This window comes from Zosterops lateralis (assembly GCF_965231275.1).
Source record: "Zosterops lateralis genome assembly, chromosome: 3".
NCBI classification, from domain to species: Eukaryota; Metazoa; Chordata; class Aves; order Passeriformes; family Zosteropidae; genus Zosterops; species Zosterops lateralis.
In genome coordinates, this window is record NC_139764.1 from 48,560,154 (window position 1) to 48,580,039 (window position 19,886).

General features: G+C 36.9%; 1 protein-coding gene across 6 annotated transcripts in view; it reads right to left on the bottom strand.

Moving 5' to 3' along the window:
- The window catches only part of UTRN (utrophin), a gene marked incomplete at its 3' end in the record, with an annotated part of 340,309 nt that overhangs the window by 185,779 nt on the left and 134,644 nt on the right, over positions 1-19,886 (bottom strand). For all 6 annotated transcript variants that reach the window (XM_083856272.1, XM_083856271.1, XM_083856273.1 and 3 more), the window contains 9 exons: positions 19,274-19,449; positions 18,259-18,394; positions 17,073-17,222; positions 15,806-15,890; positions 14,079-14,284; positions 12,831-12,948; positions 9,569-9,774; positions 7,926-8,080; positions 2,398-2,587 (listed from right to left, as the gene is read on the bottom strand). In XM_083856272.1, coding sequence (XP_083712398.1) covers positions 2,398-2,587; positions 7,926-8,080; positions 9,569-9,774; positions 12,831-12,948; positions 14,079-14,284; positions 15,806-15,890; positions 17,073-17,222; positions 18,259-18,394; positions 19,274-19,449 — 1,422 coding nt within the window. The remainder of the gene's footprint in view (positions 1-2,397; positions 2,588-7,925; positions 8,081-9,568; positions 9,775-12,830; positions 12,949-14,078; positions 14,285-15,805; positions 15,891-17,072; positions 17,223-18,258; positions 18,395-19,273; positions 19,450-19,886) is intronic.

Genomic DNA, 19,886 nt, shown 5'->3' on the forward strand with positions numbered 1-19,886 from the left:
TTTTTTCAAATTAGGTTTTAATCTCTTTCGAATAACTGCTAAACCTTTTCCAACACAGACCGTAGCATTTTGGCACTAACCTGAATGTAAAGCCATCTACAACATTTAGACAGTGAGAAAATTAACTGAACTGACTGATGATATAATTGTGGATTTCTCCTTTTCAAAAAGACATTGCTACTCAAAGTCTGCATAATTTGCATAGTGCTGTTGCTGGCCTCAGGTATCACAATGGAAGGCAAAACAAGGCTTCAGAGCTTAGATCATTGATTCCACTGTAGAGTGACTTGAGCTGCAGCCAAACAAGATAGACCCAAAATGTAATGGAGGATGGTCCTTCTACGCATGCAAAGATGCCAGTTTAACAGATGATCCTATTTTGAAAATGCGTGACATAACAACACCAACAACAACAAATTCATCATGTTTGGTCGAGGTTCAGCTCATCTCACCTAGAATTTATCACACCTTAAATTCACAGTAAAGTTTTACTTAATGTCCTTGGGGGCAGAGGCATCTCCTCACAGAGTAGAGAAGGTTATAATCCCTATATTCTTCTTAAAAACATTTAACCACTAACCTTAAAATCAATACTTCTTTACATATTAAACAAAGTGCCACGAGATCAACACTTATTTTACACCACATAATGGGGCAAGAGGAAATGATCTTTGTTTAATCAGATAATAAGCTTAAGAACTTGCAAGGGAGTGGGCATGATCTTTTGAGGTACAGCAAGATGTTAGAGTTTCATTTTGTTTTCAGAAGTGGAACAAATACTTGTGAACACAAACAGTGATTTTGGAGTGTTTGCCAGTGTCATGATATGAATGTCTTCTTTTACATTTAAAGCAAGACTGTAAGACGGTAGGAGACAAAGTTCATTCTGGAAGTTATTATGCTCTGACAGTCTTTGGCATGCTCTACTTCACTTCCTAGGGTAGCCAGAAAAGGCTCACAATATTATTGAAGGTCATGGGTGAGTTGAGTAACAATACTTCATGTGCACAGTGTGTAGAAACATACAGTCTCAGAAAGAGATGGACAATATCTGGTACCAGGATGCTGAACCAGAGGAAACAGATATACAAATTCCATTCTACATATAGAAATCTTACCCTCTGTAAGATGCCCCAGCACCTCCACCTGCCTTTACGGTTGTTACAAGCCAGGACAACGTGCACAGTCAGGGGTTGGTTACAGACCTTCTCCTTCTCTAACAGCAGGCAGTCTTACCCAACAGTTCTCCTCTCACACAGCACAACTCAGGCAATTTTAATCAGATTGCAGCACAACAAAGAATGGCAAACAACCTTCCACACACACAGTGCCTCACAGCCACACAGAGCCAACAAGCAAACTGTGAAATAAGCTGTATCTTGGTGTGATTGACTACACAGAATGCAAGGTAATGCAGAAATAAGTCTATTTACATAGCACTGCCTTCTGTTGTTAGCTGCCTGTGCCCTGTTTTAGCTCTTCCACCACCACCACACTAGAGCAGTCGGGAGAGGCGCCAATAGAAAGCATAACATTAAATTCTAGGTGTCACCACTACAGACTAGTCTCAGCATTTCACAAAAAGCCACATCTCTACAGACGAGTTTTATGACTGACTAGAATCATTTGACCATTGATGAGTGACATCTCATCATCAATAGATAGAAGCTTCTACAAAATATTGTACTCTTCACAATGATTAACAAGAATAGCTCACTATCAGATACTTTTAAGTCTTGTTTCATTTTAATTCAGCATAGATATATTCAGATTAAGAGCACTACTAAAATCAACATTATTTTTTCATTATAAGCTGTTCAAACCCACTTAGATCACAGATGACATTAATCCAAACACAGACTGCAGGATTTAATAAGTGGTGTCAGTTAAACTCCTCAGTCATTTCTAAGGTTTCCAGTTTGGGGTCTGAACAAGAAGGAAGGCCAGCTGGGGAGCTGCTGGGCAGTAGACGAGGGAGAAGAGGTAATCCAAGACCAAACAACTTCTTAGATTGCTGAAAAAGCAGGAGGAAGGTGGCAGACAGAAGCAGGAGAGAGTGCAGTCCAGGAGGGCTTTACTTGGAGGGAAGTAGATTAAATTGTTCGGTTGGACAATCACACAACATGACTTGGTTTAATGAAGCGTACACTTCCTGAATGCAGTCACCCTCCAAGGACATTTAAGAGCCCTCAGTGCCAAAGACATACACAAAAAATATGTACTTCAAACCTTAGGAAGACAAATCTGCTTCCTTCATACACCTGACTTCTAAAACACTGTTCTAGGAAACACCTTTCAATAGGCTGCAGCTTTCCCCAGGCAAGTAGACAGCTTTTCTTCATAATATTTGCCATTGAGAGAAAACCTGAATAACAGCAATACTATTTAGTTTCTTACCTGCATTTGCTTTCTGAGTTCCCTTACGCAGACACTGTCCTGAGCAGTGTTCTCACGCTCGGATGCATCTGCCAGAACATTAACTGTTGTCTCTGCCTCTTGAAGCCACTTGAGGAAGCTCTCCAGATCCTTGTGTGAGGCCTGGACTGTCTTCATCTCTGTCTCCAAGAAATTCTGCCTATCGACAGCTCTGAAAAGAAGACAAGCATCAGAATATCCCCCCATAACATACAGCATTATACACATCATAATGAAACGCCTAAAAGGAAATCTGAAAGATATCTCTAGTAAGAAACTATTCATCTATACAGCTTGTTTTATCATTATTTATATCACTGTTTTAGTGTATCTATAGCTACCCACAGATGTCCTGAACCAGTTAGGCATTTAACAGACCTTTTTAAAAAGGTACACAGTAAAAACTCAGTTAATTTAAAACCTAGATTTTCCTTTTAGAGTGTTACCATCATCAACTTATGCTACCCCAAATGATAGAAGTGTTATTTCCATATGTGAAAATTGGCTTTATCCCATCAGCAAAAAAGTGCATGGAGTAGCAGCACTGAGTGCTTGGGGTATTTTTGTTCCCTTTTACAGTGAGCAGAAACACTGCCATAAATTCTTAAGAGTTAAAGTACTAAGGGATGAAAAGTCAGATACCTGGTTCTCTCTGCTAGAAGACAAGACTTTTGACACTATCACTCAAACAAACAGAATAATACACTGCCATCATAACAGTCAAGCCATGCTAAACAAATTAAACCTAAAAAAGACTGGCAGAATATGGTCCAAATTTTCAATCATCCAAAAGATTTCCAACTGATGCAAACACTAAAGTTTGTGTCTGTAAGGGATTTTTCTCATGTAATAACAATATAATCCAAACAATTTCCTAGGGGAAAAAAAAAATCACCTGATAGTTCTGCATAACAGTACTGTCTCCTAGTGTTTGAAATGAAACTCAGATGAGAAACTATTACAGTCAGCAATTTTAAAAGCTCTGATTTGCAACATTAATAAAGCATGACAAACTAAATTTCTTCCATTTGAGGCTTTAATTCTGCAGCATTCCTTCTGCCAAAGTCAAGACAAAAGAAACAAGCTGTCCCACACCAGCACACTAAAGAAACCTCTAACAGAGCTAACAGCTAGAATGCTTCTGCTGAGTGAGTAGAAAGTTCAATTTTATCTTCACATCAAGCACTATCTGTATTATAAGATTTTAGGGTAAAGTGATATTTAATTTTAAGACAAACAAGGCCAAAACACTCAGTATTTGATATTTCCACATTTCTCCAGACAGGCCCAAACTTGTGTCTTCTACATCCTCCCATCTACTTCACCTTTCTTTCATCTTTGTTGTGCTGGGGCAAAATGCTGCTCAACAGTATGAAGGAATAACCGTGTCTGGAATTATGAATTTCAGAACTAGTTAAAATATTCCTTTTAGAAAAGAAGCAGTGGGTGTTCAGTACCATTCAGGATGACATTTCAAAGCAAGCAGCCTGGTTTAGTAGCACATCAGATGAGACAGATGCAAGTAAAAGCTGTTTTCTTTCAAGGACTGCGAGGAAATCTCATGCAACCCCAATTCTGCCAGGCTCACATTCCTAAGTTTTAACATAACCAACTGAATTTTTTAGGGACAATCTGCACAAAGATAGTGTTGCAACCCCTACTTCAGGAGCTTAGGGTCTTCCGTTACTTGTTAATAATTGCTTTATCCAAAATAAGAGTCTAAGAATCATTCCTGACTTTGTGCTTGCTCAAATTTTGGCTACTAGCAAATGACTAGGAGAGCAAGAAGCCTTCATTCTTGCTTCTCACTTGCAGCTGGAATGTTTCACCCAGTCTTGAGAAAAAATAATAACTAGCATGCTAGGTATAACAAGTAGTTTGATATTGTCCAGAAAAGATAATAAGCACCAGCTAAAAATTAGAGTACACCAAGGAACTGTGAGAAAAATGTAAAATAAAAGCAGTTATGAGCTCTAACTTCAAAACCCTCTCCTCTGCAGGGATTTTTTTTCCTTAACAGGGGGTTAAGGCCAAAGGTGGAAGAACAGGAGTGACAGCAGGAAGAATAGACTGTTAATAAAGGTGACCTTCAAAGAAAAAGAACAGCCCCAAAGGATGAAATACTAAAGTGACCCAGATCTCTAAGTCTAAGTACTGATGTATTAGACAGGAATCAAGACAACCTGAACTTTGAAGTTAACAACATTCATTGAAGAGTATTGTCTTCATCCTAAAGTCTTAATTTCTCAAGCTTTCAGCTTGGTTGAGCTTTAAGGAAATAATGAAATCCTATTACCAACCCACTGCTGCTATATATTTGAATTATAGCTGAAAACCAATCCTGTCACTAAATATGTACAAATTTACAACTAACATTGTAAGATTACATGGGTGTTTTTAAAGAGGACACATACAGCAGTAGTGAGCAACACTTTTAGAGAGCTGATGGAAATACTTTCCTACCCTGCTAGAATGGACTTCAAACATAAAGCAGAAAATGGAGAATTCTGTGCTGCAGATTAAAAACTACCCCATGCTCTAAAAACATAACTTAGATTTTCAAATAATTCTGACACAATTAGAGCAGCCTCAAAAGACAGAGGATCTATATATCTTCCAGGCTGCAAGAACTGAATGAAGCTGGTGAATTATTTTCAAATGCAGCTAACTTAATACAGTGATAGTGGATAAAGTCTATGCAGATTCTATTGGCAAACACACCCAAGGAAAATAAAAAGTTATTCTATTATTTAAGTTTTCATGGCTCTGTTTCAGGTTTCTGTTACACCCAATTATTTTTGTAGGTTTATACTAAAAATCTGCAATGCATATGGTGTGTGATCAAAAGAAATTCAGAAACTAACATCTGAGACAGTAAAGAAAGCAACTATAATCCATTATCTAGGCAGCACAAACACAGAATGACTATAGTTTCACCCTTAAGTACAAAAATAGAACATTAATAGCCAACTGGGCAAAGTATCCAATTTACACAATATCAAGCTGTGGAGCTTCAATCTCTTGATGCCAACAGTTTCAAAATAAGTTCCTTCACTTTACATGCCATAGCTACAGTCTTCCTGGTGGTGCTCTTACGGTGACCGGGACAACAATCCTTCCAGGTGATGTTACTAAGTACCCTTTCCACAACCTCCAAGTAGAGGAACAAACTGGTATTTTAAAGCATTATGATATAACTACAGAATTGTTCTTATAGAGTCCATAGGGCTACATGTCCACCCTACATATAAGCCCCACATGTCCCAACATCTGTCACTAAAAGTAAGCCTTGTCACTGGTATTTCTATTTCTTGCATTTAAAGTAAGTATAAAAATCTTCATCCTGTTGAAAAGGTGTTTTAATTGCACATTCTCCCCTTTTAATTCTACCGTGCTGCTCAGATGGAATTACACTGAGCAGCTCCACACACTGGCTACCCACTGGCTCTCAGAGCTGTCCTTTATATTCTGCCACTAGTTAATAAACAAAGCAGATATTCACCTTCCTTAGGCTGCAGACTTCAAACAGTAGCCCCAGTGATAATAAAGGAGCTTCAGTTATACACAACAAAATGCAGTAGCTTATTATTTTAGACTTTAAGCAGATTCCAAACTAATTAGAGGCTTCCAGGCAGGAGCTCTTCTTTCTGGTCACCTTCTCTGAGCAGTTTTATGCCAGTTCTAGCCATAACACTGCAACGTCTGAATGTGAATGAGACTACTACAGGGTTTTAGTCTACAGTCAATACCAATCCTACAAGGATCCAATGTTTCCCTTCATCCTCTAATTAACTAGGAAACAAGCTGCCACATCCAAAGCACAAAATGACAGAAGAACTATTTTCCTCCAAGGAAGGATAAGATGACATTCTACTCTGCTTTCCCTCGTTACCCGCTTACTGAGAATAGTCCTGCTGAGAAGGACTTGGGGTGCTGGTGGGTGAGAGGCCAGACATGAGCCAGCAATGTGTGCCTGCAGCCCAGAAAGCCAAGGGTGTCCTGGGCTGCATCCAAAGCAGCGTGGCAGCAAGGCCAGGGAGGGGATCCTGCACCTCTACTACACTCTAGTGAGATCCCACCTGGAGTGCTGCATCCAGCTCTGGAGCCCCAACTTGAAAAAGGATGAGGACCTGTTGAATCAGGTCCAGAGGAGAGCCACTAAAATATTCTGAGGGCTGGAGCACCACTCCTAAGAGGAAAGGCTGAGAGAGTCAGAGTTATTCAGCCTGGAGAAGCAAAGGTCCCAGGGGATCTTATAGTAGCCTTGTAGAGCCTGAAGGGTCCTACATGAAACATGGAGAGAGACTTTTTGCAAGGACAGGACAAGAATAAGGGCTCTAAAGTGAAAGAGGGCATATTTAGATTAGCTATTAGGAAAAAAAATTGTTCACTGTGAGGGTGGTGAAGCATTAGAACAGGAGAAGCTGTGAAGCCCCATCCCTGGAAGTGTCCAAGGTCAGACTGACTCACACTTTCAGCAATCTGATCTAGCAGACTATGGTCTGCCTGTGGCAGTGGGGTTGGAACTAGATAATCTTTAAGTCCCCTTCCAATTCACACTATTCTATAACTCCACAGTTTCTATAACCTCCTCTCAGTCCTCAAGAGATAACATCTCCTTAAACTTTACTAAGCAGACTTTTCATTCCTTTAACTGACATCCCACTCCAAAAGCACCTGCATTTTTCACATGCACATATATACATACAGACTTTAGTTGTCATCTTCCCCACTCCCATATACAGAGGATCAGTTTTGTCTTCTCTCCCTCTAATCACAATGCATATAGACATTCAGAATTCAGAGTCAGACACTATTCTAAAATGTTAGTTGTCCATCAATACCAAATACTCAAAGGCATTTCTGCAGAAATTAGATTACTCTGCAGGAAAAAAAGATGATGCATAGAAAAATACCACTTTTTCAGTGAGACATATCTGCAGATACATCCTAAATAGAGGATGAATAGAAAGAAACTTCAATTAAGTCTCAGTTTCTACAGCACAAGTATTTTCTAGATGGGAGTACTGGCAGGATTGCACTCGAGAACACAAAGCACAGTCCCATTCAGGGGAAGTTTCCATTAGAGGAAAGGCTGTAAGGAATTTATGCATGGGATAATGAAGCTGAACACTTAGATCCTTATGAAAAGGAAGGTAAAAAACAAACTACAAATACATAAATCATACTAGCAATAAAGAATGAGAAAGGAACTTTCAAAGACTTTTAGAGAATAGCCGCTACAAGAAAACCTGAAACCAAACATGAGAAGTCCCCTGTTTTTCTGCTTAAAAATATACTGTATAAATGGGAAGTGATACAGAAGCTTTCCACTGTGAACTGTGGGAACTTCAATCATCAAAAGAGCTTGACTGCAATTGACTAATTATCCCCAGCAGCCCTAAATGTTGCACTAATGCACACAGAGAAGAGCCTACAATACATATGTATACAGAGAATGCAAGTTTAAGACACCAGCTGCTACAGATAGAGTGAAACCTTGTAATTACCTTTGGTTCAGGTTAACCCAGCAAGTGTTCATTTGGTCAGTGGTTTCCTTCACCTTCCTTGAGTCATCATCACGATACTCGCGAAGCAGTTTATTAGAAAGATCGTTGAATGCTGCTACTGTGATGTCACCTCTGTGCAAATCCTGCACTAACAGCTAAAAAGCAATGCCAAATTAGACAGATTAAAATCAGATTATTTCTCACATTATTCATTTTATCACATACTATAAACCCCTAATTTTCTCCTCTTTCCTAAAAAGAAAAATGTGCACATTTTTCATCTAGGAGTAAAATCTTAAAGAGAAAATCTACAGATATTAACTGTCCTGATAATGAACTAATCAAAACAAAAATAGGTGAGAAAAAGTTGTATTTGCCAGAACTGTCAAAGGTTAGAGAAATACTCTTTTATAGTCTACTGGCAACAGAAATAAAAACACTTCTGTATTTTGAATAGCATGAATAAGTCTGAATTATTATAATAACAATATAAGCAGCTCATAAAGGTGACATAAATGAAATGTGCAGTATAAAATTTTGATTTCATTCTTTGGGTTTTTTTTCTTTTTGGTTTTGTTTGTTTAGAATTATGAAAATACATTAAAAACATTTGTTTATTGTGGCAAGATATTTACAACATGCCTTGACATTAGAGAATCTAAACTCATGACTATTTCTAAATAAAAAATAATATTTGCATAAATATATATATATATGCAGTTGCATAATTATGGCCTCTAACTTTCTGTTTGGGCACAGGCCTGATTTCACTTAAGAAAACAAAGTAGACATAATAATCCATTTCTATTTCCCTGCTCATGTAGAGATAGACACTAGTCAGATATTTATGCAAAGCACACAACTTTACTGTGTACTTAAATAGCTATGGATTGGTAAGCAACTCTCACAATCATACTCCTTGCCTCTTTCCATACCCAGCTGCACCTCTACATTGCTCCTTCATGAATATATATGTGCATATATACATATGCACTTTTTTTTTAAACTCTATTATATCCCTGTTCAAAATACTGCACTGGTAAAAGCCTCTCTCACTGCCTTGTGTCTTTAGTTCTCATACTGTACCACCTACAGCCTGCCCTTTTTGTGACAGCCACCAGGACAAAGGACACTAGACTTACAGATTTATCACAGCACGCTTGACATGATATAAAAAGCACCAGAGATTGCACGGAATCCGGAAAAAAAAAGGCATTGGATATGCCTGGCACACATGAGAAGTGAAATTCAGGACTATTTAAAATACCTTAGTCCATTCCTTGACTTACTAAGCTACTTTTAAATATTTCTACCAAGTCAATTTTGTGGCAGTATCATTAAATTTTAATTGGTCTGAGGTTCAAGCTTTTTGAATAATATAATTTCTTTGATGCTACATTATACTCCTTTAGGTAAGTTTTCAAAGACACATATGCACATATACCACCTGTTTACCTCCCCGAATGAGGATGCTTGGGAAGTCTGATATATTGAAAAGCATAGACAATTAAGAAAATAACATGCCCAAAAAGACAGAAAATAGTACAACTAAATTGCACATTCACTCATCAGTTGAATCCAGTAGCAGTACACACACTCAGGAATCTGAATTGGAAAAAAACAATAAGCATAAGCGGTGTTACTTTGGTCTCTGCAATCTGTTTGGTAAGCATCTCCCTCGGGGCCTGCAGGAGCATCCGCAGGCGGATCTCGCACTGCTCCATGAGGTGCTCCATCTCCTGCCTCTGCTCGTGCCACTGCAGGCTGTCTGCCAGCATGTACTTCAGCTGCTGCTGCCGCACCTCCACGCTGTGCTGGGTGCTGTCCCACTGGTTCTTCAGCTTCTCCACTGCAGAGGACAACACAGAACATGAAAAACAGGAAGCAAATGAAAAAGTAGCCATAACTACTTCTTAATTTTCAGGGCAAAAGGCAATAATATAACACATCCTCAAACACAGTAGTGTCCATATTCAGTATTTTAACTCCTCATGTATTTGACATATTCAAAGAAGCAAATGAAAAAATCAGGGCTTTGAGTTCCTCTTGCTTAGGCAGATCAGCATACAAGTAACAACTATTATTTCTGGAATATTTCAAAGTCATTATTTACTTTTAAAGTACACACATGTAGGAAACTGCACTGCAGAGATATGCCAGCAGCAGGGCTCCAAGGAGCACAATTTTAGTGTGATTTTAGGGTGATAGGACCAGTAATTCATCTTTGTGCATCTGTAACTTAAACCAATACAAATAAATAAGTAAATAAATACAGCATAGACAGCTTGTATAAAGCAAACTGAACATTCCAGACCACTGTCTCATGGCACCTGCACTACAGCTTTGGCCAGGGTAGAAACATCCTACAACGTAGTAACAACCTATATTGAAGTTATTGATTACACTACACCTCCTTCAAGTAGAAGAAATTCTATTCCTCTCAATAAATAGTTGTATTAGATGGTGGATAGCACACTTAACCTTTAATAAACAAGGAGTGAAAAAGACAACCTAAGAGCCCAGAACAAAAATAGTGCATCACAAAATGCAGTGAATCTGTCTTTGGAGAGAAACGCATGGCCTCATACCTCTTCCTGGATACTTCTAGACCATTAAAGCAAGAGTATTACTTGGAAGTCTGTAGAGGTGGAAACAGATTTCTCTACTACCTGTTGTGACAGTTACAGGGAACAAATTATATCACTAAAGAACATAATAAAGATGTTGTAAAAAAGTGAATGGAAAAAAGCAAAACCAAAGACTAAGCCGGATTTCTTAAGCATCTCACTACTCTGATCAGAATGAGGTACACAGTATGTAAGACATACAACGTATTTATTTTAAAAGTATACAATTTTATTAGAAAATTAACATGCTTGATGCTCACTTCAATTTTCCATGAAGCAAAAATGCCAAAGGTTGCACTTAAATTGAAACTATTTAAGTGGTTTACATTTTTTTAACCTTCTGCAATTACACAAAGCCATTGTGCTTCATCTGCTTGAGAAAATCTTTTAACTCTAATACATTCAACAATATCCTGTTTAGTTCCACCAAGCTTTCAAAGACTGTGGCAGCAAAGCCCACCTGTCAGAGTAAATATCACTCCACCATACTGGTGGAGAAACCTAATAATTTGTGCAATATAGAGGGCTCCATTTCAACCCACAGGCAGCTTGTGGATTAATTTTCAAGCACAGATATTTGACGTTTACATAGTAGCATTACTATTATAGAAACAATACTTATTTATATACTTTTTCTTATCAATAGACAGATTAACCTTATTCTCTACACTGCTGACATATTTACCCTTTTTTCTACCTCTAGCAAAACAGGACAGAAAAATAGTGACATTCCTGGTAACCTCAGGATTCAGTGGAGTCAAGAGGTAAGTTCCTAAAAAAAGTTGTAATGAGCTGATATCTGTCAGGTCTGATAACACAGGCAGAAGGGCTAGAGAGAATTCCTGATGAGACTGTTTTTTCAATTCCCAGTGTCCATAAAGCAATTGGGAGGGAAGTTCCAGAGAAGGAAGCTTTTCTCTGTTTCTCTACTCCTATCAATTTGAGTAATTATGCTTCATCTGACAATACACAGCAGACTCACAAAAGGTTGTAGGACACTGATATATTCTGATATATATATTTGGTATCTATACATATTGATTGTTTAAACAACGAGGTGAAAAAGCAGCCCTGAGCTTTACCTTTTTTCAAAGAGCAAATTTTCTTTACAAATGTCAGTGGTAACAAAATCTTCATGTTTTATGACAAGCAGAAAAATCTTCACATACATCTGAAGTATCTACTGGAAGCTTAATCCATGACACTATATACAACTCTTTTCCCACCCTAGAAACACGTGACTATAGGGGAACTCAAACTTCCAACACACGGTCCTTTACTTTTTGTTCAGCTTTTCTGAAGAATCCGGAATGTTTTGTGACTGACTCCATGTCACCTTGTTGACTGATTCCTATGGACTACATAGTTATTATCCTGCCTCGAGTTTCTACCGCACTCCTAGTTCTGAGTGATGGCAAAACTAAGTTGCTTCTTTGAATCTTACTGCCCCTACCAATCCATAGACTGTGAGCCTCAGACAGCAGATGCCATCTCATCAGAGCCCTAGCAAAACAACCCATCTGACCACATCATCTCCATCAAGTCTTATGGACACCAAAGAAATTCATGTAGATGAAGTGAAGGAAAACTACGTTACAGAGGAGAATGTAAGAAAATATATATTTCCATTTTTCCTTCTTATTATGGTGTTCCCCACAGCATGAATTTTCTAATCTTAGCAATCAGCAAAGCTTTAGACTTCACAAAACATACTGTCCATTAGTTTCAAATTGTGACAATTGTACATTTCTTAAGTATGAGTAAAATAAATTTTCAGAGGGAGTGGGAACCTTTAAATTGGAAATTAAATTTTGAAGTACCTGTCAGTGACTTAAAATCTCTACTCTCAGTCAAAAATTTTCAAAGTACACAAGCAAAGTGTACTCATGCCAATACATTCATGTTTTTAACTGTCCAGTGACTCAGAGTTCAACAAGAAAAAAAACATGATTAGCTCCTTTTCTCAATAAATACAATCCTCATCCCTGAGTCTATAACTGTGAAGCAACTCCAATTCTTCACAAAATATTTCAAAATCCCGGCAAAACTATTGACCTTCATACTTGAAAAAATGGCCAGTCAAAAAAACAAGTGGCAATTCTTGTTCCAGGAATTTTCATTAGACTGTTTAAATGAAAGCTACTTAACTGCTAAGTTTTCTTTTCTTTTTCAAGGAAGGCAACTTCAGCTATGCTCAATCGAGAATTTTAGAAAAAGATGAAGTTTTTTTACTCCCATGGAAACAAAGTATTTGCAAACACAGGACGGAGAAACTTACTTTTTTCTGTGATCTCTGTCCTAATGTCCAAACTGGAAGTTTTATTTTTCAGATTCTGAGCCAATGTAAAAATAGAATCAAGCTGAGGGTGCCGATGGTCCATATCTGCATTGGTTATCTGTTGAGAATTAGGATATGATTTTTAAGACCAAAAAGTAGTAAATAGTTAATTCACCTACATTATTTAGGTAAAAAAATATATGTGTCTCCACAAGTATACAGCTGGTCCCATCATTATTGTAACCCTTGAATATTATAGCATTGCTTTAAAAACCTAAAATATTGTAAATTGCAGTTACTGAAAATCCAGAGGTGAAGGTTAACCTAAACAAACCACATTGTTACCACAGTTGTTGCACAATATTTTCCAATACCTATTTTTCACTTTTCCATAACTTATTTTTCTCCTAACCCAGCTGGCATAATTTATATATATATAAGAAGCAGCAGTGGGTGCAGGGGAAAGTGAAGCGGAACAACTGGAAGGAACAATCAGACTGTATAATGTTGCTCTATAAACCATTGTTCTCTACATGGCAATATACCAGAAGCCCATATTACAAGTATTATATAGTTAAAAGAAAGTGTTTCCAAAGCTATATCACGTTATTCTTCCAAATTCCAGACTATGTCAGATGCTCACAGAAACAGTTTAGCACTTGTTTAGCCTACAGCTTTTACTCTATACTAAGTTAATTGAACTAAGTCAAATAAAATGAACCTTAATGGCTGCATACATCTCACTAATTCTACCCTTAGACATGGTTCAACATAGCATGAGCTATCAACAGAAATAAACATTTACATCATAAGTATTGATGTAACAACTTTCAATCCTCTTAGCATGTCTCTGGAAATCAGTTTAGTGTAACTACACCAAACAAAACTCATTAGAAACCAGTAAAGAGTGAATCAAAGGTCACCCACTAAGCAAACATGAAGCTGCTGTGTAAGTTAACTATTACAAACCCCAAAAGATGTCAGGAGGTATTCTCTATTTTTTTTTGTTTTAAACAAAATAGAACAGTGCTTAGCTCACACAGGGACACAAGAATAAACAGGATATGGCTCTGAAGGTGAAAGGAGTGTAATAACAGCATTTAAAGTATAACTTTCATGTTATGCATTTAGTTGCAGTCAGGGCTTTTTTTTCCCCTTAAACACATTATTGCTTTTAGCTTCTTTATTGAATGTAAGAACTATTAAAATGTGAGCCAGTTTTCTACTAGCCTTCACAAAAACACATACTTTCATTCGTGCAATAGTCCGATTGATCTCTTCAGTATTTCCCACAGTGACTATGTTTGACTTGAGCATCTGGTCAATCAATACCAACCAGTCAGCCAGCTCAGTTCTAGTTTTGTCCAGATCAGCAGGTGCAGAAAGTTCCAAAGCCTGCTGAGTCTGAACAGGAATTTCCAATGAAGAAGATGTTAGCACCACCCTTTGGATATCTGAAACAGAGTGTGGGTGTTCTGTTAAAGAAAAAGTAGTCACGGCTACACAAGCAATTATTGAAATTACAGGGGGTTTTAGGTAATTCCTATAAACATGCAACAGCATCTATAGAGAAAACACAGCAAAAAATGTATTTTAAGAACCAGAAGCTAAGTAATCAGAAACTCCTTTTGCACCATTAAGGCAGCTATTTTTTTACTGCATGCCAAAAAGATTCACACAAATGATTCAGCCTAAATTCAAAATAAACAAGATGAAAACTTGCTAAGACAAAATTACATTAAACCTAAAAGAATGAAGCTAAATGCTCATTGACACTTATGAAGCATAAACCCCAATACTTTTGTTTGAGATAAATGGCTACAACTGCCTTCCTCAGTTTTCTACTATGTAGCAAAAAGGTCTTCTCCACTCTTGGCTCAGAATTCACTTCAACACAAGTGAAGCTTGTGCAGCAGATGCTTCATGGAACTGGTATTACACAACTGTCTGAGAAAGGGACAGATGCCCACTAGTTCAGTCACACCTTTCCCTCTTTTTAACCTGTCACAACAAAGAAGTGAGGAATGAGCTGAATGAATGGTAAGATTCACTCCAGAAGTTGTGTTCTAGTTCCAAGAAACACTAAGTTACATCAAGCTGGAGCATAAATATTTCACACTTCCCTGAAACAACAAAACACAGGAGCTTTGTTTAACAAACACGTATGAAAGGAGAACAAGCTGAACTAAGGTTTTAAAAGGATTAAACAGAAGTTAGTTTGCCTCAAATTTTGTTTACTGATGCTGAATTAAAAAAAAAAAATCTTTCAGGCAAGGGCTGTCTTCTCTACCTAAATTTCCAAAAGGGAGACCTGGGCATTTTGTTTACAATCTGTATGTTTTGAATTGACTCTAATAGCCTGAAAATATGACCAGTGTTGGTGTCTGACACAAGAACATTTATTTAGACAGCTTTCCCTAAGAGATTCAGAAAGGTCAGTATCTAGCAGATAAGGGAGACCCAGACCCATTTGACCCCCAAACTGAGCTGAAAGAAGCAGAATGGCCTTTATTTATAGTGCTGCAAAAAATCTGCATGCAAGAGATACTTTACAAATAATTAGCTGTATGGAAAGCTTCTACTGGATCTCTATTAGTCAAAGGCATGACCACAAATCCACAGGAAATAAAACACAGGAAACAGGCTGTCACAAACACAGCTATTTTGGGTTTCACTCTGTACCTATTCCTGATGAGGAGGCCTAAGCTCTATAAAAATTTCTCCATTTCAAAACTCTTAGAGGAACTCCAAAAAGACTTCCCAAGTCCTGAACAGTAGAGTGACTTGTTCCCTACTCAAATATTCCCTCACTCCCATAGTAATGAGAAGGCAGCCTCAACTTCAGCATGATGCTTCAACATTTCTTATTTATGTTTGTCTAAATTCATAGAGTTTTTCCCTTTTTTAATTATTTTTGACTGCAAACAGGATTACACTCAAGATAATTAAGCAGAACAGAAGGACCAATCACTCACCAGGAGGCTTTGTCTTTGTAACAAGACGGGACTGCCCAACAAATGCCTCCAGTTCTCTCATTTTGTCAGGCACTTCTCTGAACACCTAGCAGAGAGAAATAAAAACAGTAACACAACCTGTATTAATGGCAGAAAAATCATCTCTTATTGGAAGACAAAATATGCTACATCATGCCTCAGATATATTTCAATTATTTCTGGAAGGTATCCTTTAAAAAAACAATAAAAACTTCAAGTGGTGCTAAAGTGTTTTGTCAATACATCCCAGTGTCACACCTAAATATTGAAAAGAAATAAATAAAGTGTTGTAGACAGATCATTTACCTGTTTTTTATGGTCTAAGCACCAAAGCTATAACTCATTATTTGAATATACTTTGAAGAAAAGATTATGTAAAACATGACTTGTTGTCAGTCACACAAAAGTAGAGAAATAGGAAACTAATTGAAAAAAAAGTGTTACAACTCCACTGTAGTGAAAACAAATTTGCCTATTTGCTTTTTAGAAGTTTTTAAAAGGCAGTGATGGAAATGTAGTGTTCAAAGCAGTGGGGGAATCCCTATTTTCATGGCTGAGTTGGTAAAAACACATCTTTCTCTTTCCCTGAGCTATCAAAAGCCCCTTTATTCAGTACATTCTTACTTCTGTCATCCATAAAATAATCTAAAATTATTTAATTTTTCCATGTGGATCTCCAGGCTTTGCTTGAAAAAAAATCTTCTTTACTCCAACCAGCTTTGCCAATGAGATTGAATACATGAGTTTCTAACTTACAATAATGTTTAAGAAGAATCCCAGATACGTTTGGCAAGATTTTCTAAACTTTACCACAGCTTCATTTCTTTTCCTCTTAACTGCTACAAACATTCAACTTCCCTACACAGCAAGGATTTATTATAACTGTCAATTTCAAGTTAATACATTACTGTTTGACTCAAACAAAATATTTTTTATCTAGCTGATACTTTTGATCCATCTTTCAAAATAAAAAAAAGCCAATACAAAAGAAAAAAAAATCAACATAAAACCTAAGCCAACCAAATAAACTCAATCTGATGGAAAAATGTCCATTGGTAGTTTCATATGTAAGTGGTTTGGGGTACATTTCACGATAGTGCCTGTATGGTTTCCAAATCATTTTATGTACATGCCACATGTCACAGATACATGACAAGGAAAACAACTATCCCACTTTCCATGAAAAGGAAAACAACCAAGCATATCATTATTTTCAACCTCAGATACTCAATGCTGAAGAAATGCACACCTTGTTCCACCTCACATTGAGGGACTGTAGGGAATCAGAAAGTTTGTTTTTTTCCTGAAGATCAATATTTTTATCCAATAGCACTTGAGGTTGAGTTCTGTTCAGCCATTCCAGTTTGTCAGCCAGAACTTCCATCTCTTCACTTAAGACCTAAAATGGACAAAAGAGTTTTAGACTGAAATAAACTCCAAACTTGTTTAATTAAAGGAGAAGAAAAGCTTTCTTTTATCTCCAATATTAAGCATTTCCCTGAACATAAATAGAAAAGCTTTTATTTTGATTTCTATGCTTGATCTAGAAATTATTGAAACATTTATTACCTTTCACTTCTATCATTTAGATTAAGGTAGATGACAAGAAAAATTACAGCTTGATGACAGGCAGGAAATACTCAACTGACACGAGTCTATTTGTTTAGGCAAACACAACTGAAACTATTTTACATCACTCAAACACTTGTTAAAGATGTCCCACTTAGATTTGTTCTAAAAGAGGTTGGTCAGGGTTTTGTTGAGGTTTTTTGTTGCCTTTTTTAAAATTACTGATTTTTTAAAAATGAGCAAGCAGGTTAGTTGGACTGACTACTCCTCTCGTTCTTTTAGGATTTCAGAAACATTTTCTTTCACACATTCTACAAACCAAAAATGTTTTGTTGTCAAAGCCAGAAACAGAATAGACAGGAAAAATACATACATATGCACATAACTTACTTAAAATGGTCAAAACCCTTACAGTTTAAAAAACAGATAATCTTAGATGAATCTTAGATAAAAATCTTACACACAAAAGAGATTATTACAACTGCCCAGTAAATGGGACAACAGTGTTGCTTACCTTTAAGGATATCAGCTTTTTTTCTATAGATTTTAGCAATTATAAAGTTGACACATACACATCATCTCCAGTGAAATTCTACTCACTACATTCTATCAGTAGTATGTCTAGTTCTCAATGTCTCATACACGGACACCATCTGCTGGCTACATACCAGTTACCAACTCAATCCACCAATGTTGAGGTGCATCTTGCCTCTGTAAAGTGATCTCACAAAATTGTCTCACACAACCATAATATTTCTTTGGCTATTCACAGTGTGAAAACTCCCCTCCTCAAAAGCCATGTCCTGATGCTTAACACAAGACATACAGATGCATACATATCAGTATCAGACACTAATCAGTCTTACCTGTAATTCCTTCAAGTTTTCTTCATGGTTGAATGTAAATCTTGTGTCCAGAGCATTTTCTACATTTTCCAACCAACAGAGCAGCTCATCAAGCTTCTGTCTGCACTCCATCAGCTGCTGGTTCTCTCCTTTCAGCCTTAAAATTGAAACAAGAATCCAGCACATCAGTCCTCAATTACTTCTGATGCCACAGTGAACTTTTTTCAGTGCTTGTAGCATTTTAAAGGTTTCATTTTATCATCAAAAGATTCTACCATTGTCATTAAAATAAATGCAAATAAATAGTACTGTCTTAAAAACAGACAAATTTAGTTCCAAATTCATAAAATACTTTTAAAAGACTGCAGAAAGCATTAAATGTAAGTGATGGTAATGACAACACTTTCAGGCCTAATCATTATAAGGTCACTGAATTTTTCTCCTGAAGGTTTTAGGGACATATGTAATACTTCCACTAAATTACATAAAACTTTAATGAAATTTCTCAAGTTAATAATTAGGCAAGGTCCTGTTTTATTTCTAAATGTAGTAGGAGATTTTAAAAACACAATTACATAAAGATCTTACTTTACGTAAGATTGTGGAAGGTATTGTGGAAATTCAAGAACAGTACAAGTTGTTTCAATTAGTGCATCTCTGTCAATGATAGAACAAAATTTACTATAAGGTACTTACAGTTCAGCTTCAGCCAGAGAAAGTAGCTGAGCAATTATTTCTAAAAGGTCTGGCTTTATAAGTAAATTATTTTTAAAACAAAGGAAAATTGTAAGAAAAGTAGTTCTGTGCTTGTCATTTTGTGAGTTGTTCTAAACAAAGACTTACTAAGCAGTCAATTGCAGGTGAATTTATGAGAAATTTGTTTTAGAAGACAATTCAAAAACAGGGCTCTGAACATTAGGAAAATTCAGATTAATGACAGCATGCAATAGAATGCACTCTCTCTCCCAGAATTTGCTAAATGAAATTCTCCATATTGCATCTGGTCAGACATTCAAATTTTTGATGAACTTATTACCTCTGCTGTCTATCCATGACCTCTGTTGTGATTGCTTTCCAGCGTCTATTCAACCCTGCCAGTTTCTCCTGCAGGAAGCTCCCATCTGTAGCAGACAGTTTCTGTATGATTCCTTCCCCAGTTCTGTTCAAAGCTGAAACACTGGTCTGATGGCTGCTGACTCCCTCTTCAAGTTCCTGTTAGAAACATAAAGTCACACAGAATTTTATTACTGACCTGAAGTGTCTTTGATCTGGCTTATGATACGCAGGATGAATCCTGAGCGCATATTATTTTACTAAAAGAAGGGCACTTACAACCATCATAACTTAGAAATGGAGGCCATTGATAAAGTTATTAATCTACTGTTGTTGAATCTAATTCAATTTTCTATGTGTCATAAGAAAATAGTGATACAGAATAGTCTATGAATATTACAAAGAATCACAAGAATCCATTTAAGCCACCAGTGCTAAAATCTACACTCATATTTGATTCCTTTTCTCTTAATGTTACAGCACTTCCTAGTGGTTCTAACAGATGGTTTGACTTGAACCAGGTCTTTTCATAATCTATACCCCAAATATTTCTTTACCTTCAGAGTATTTTAGCTGGGATAATTATGGCAGTGCTG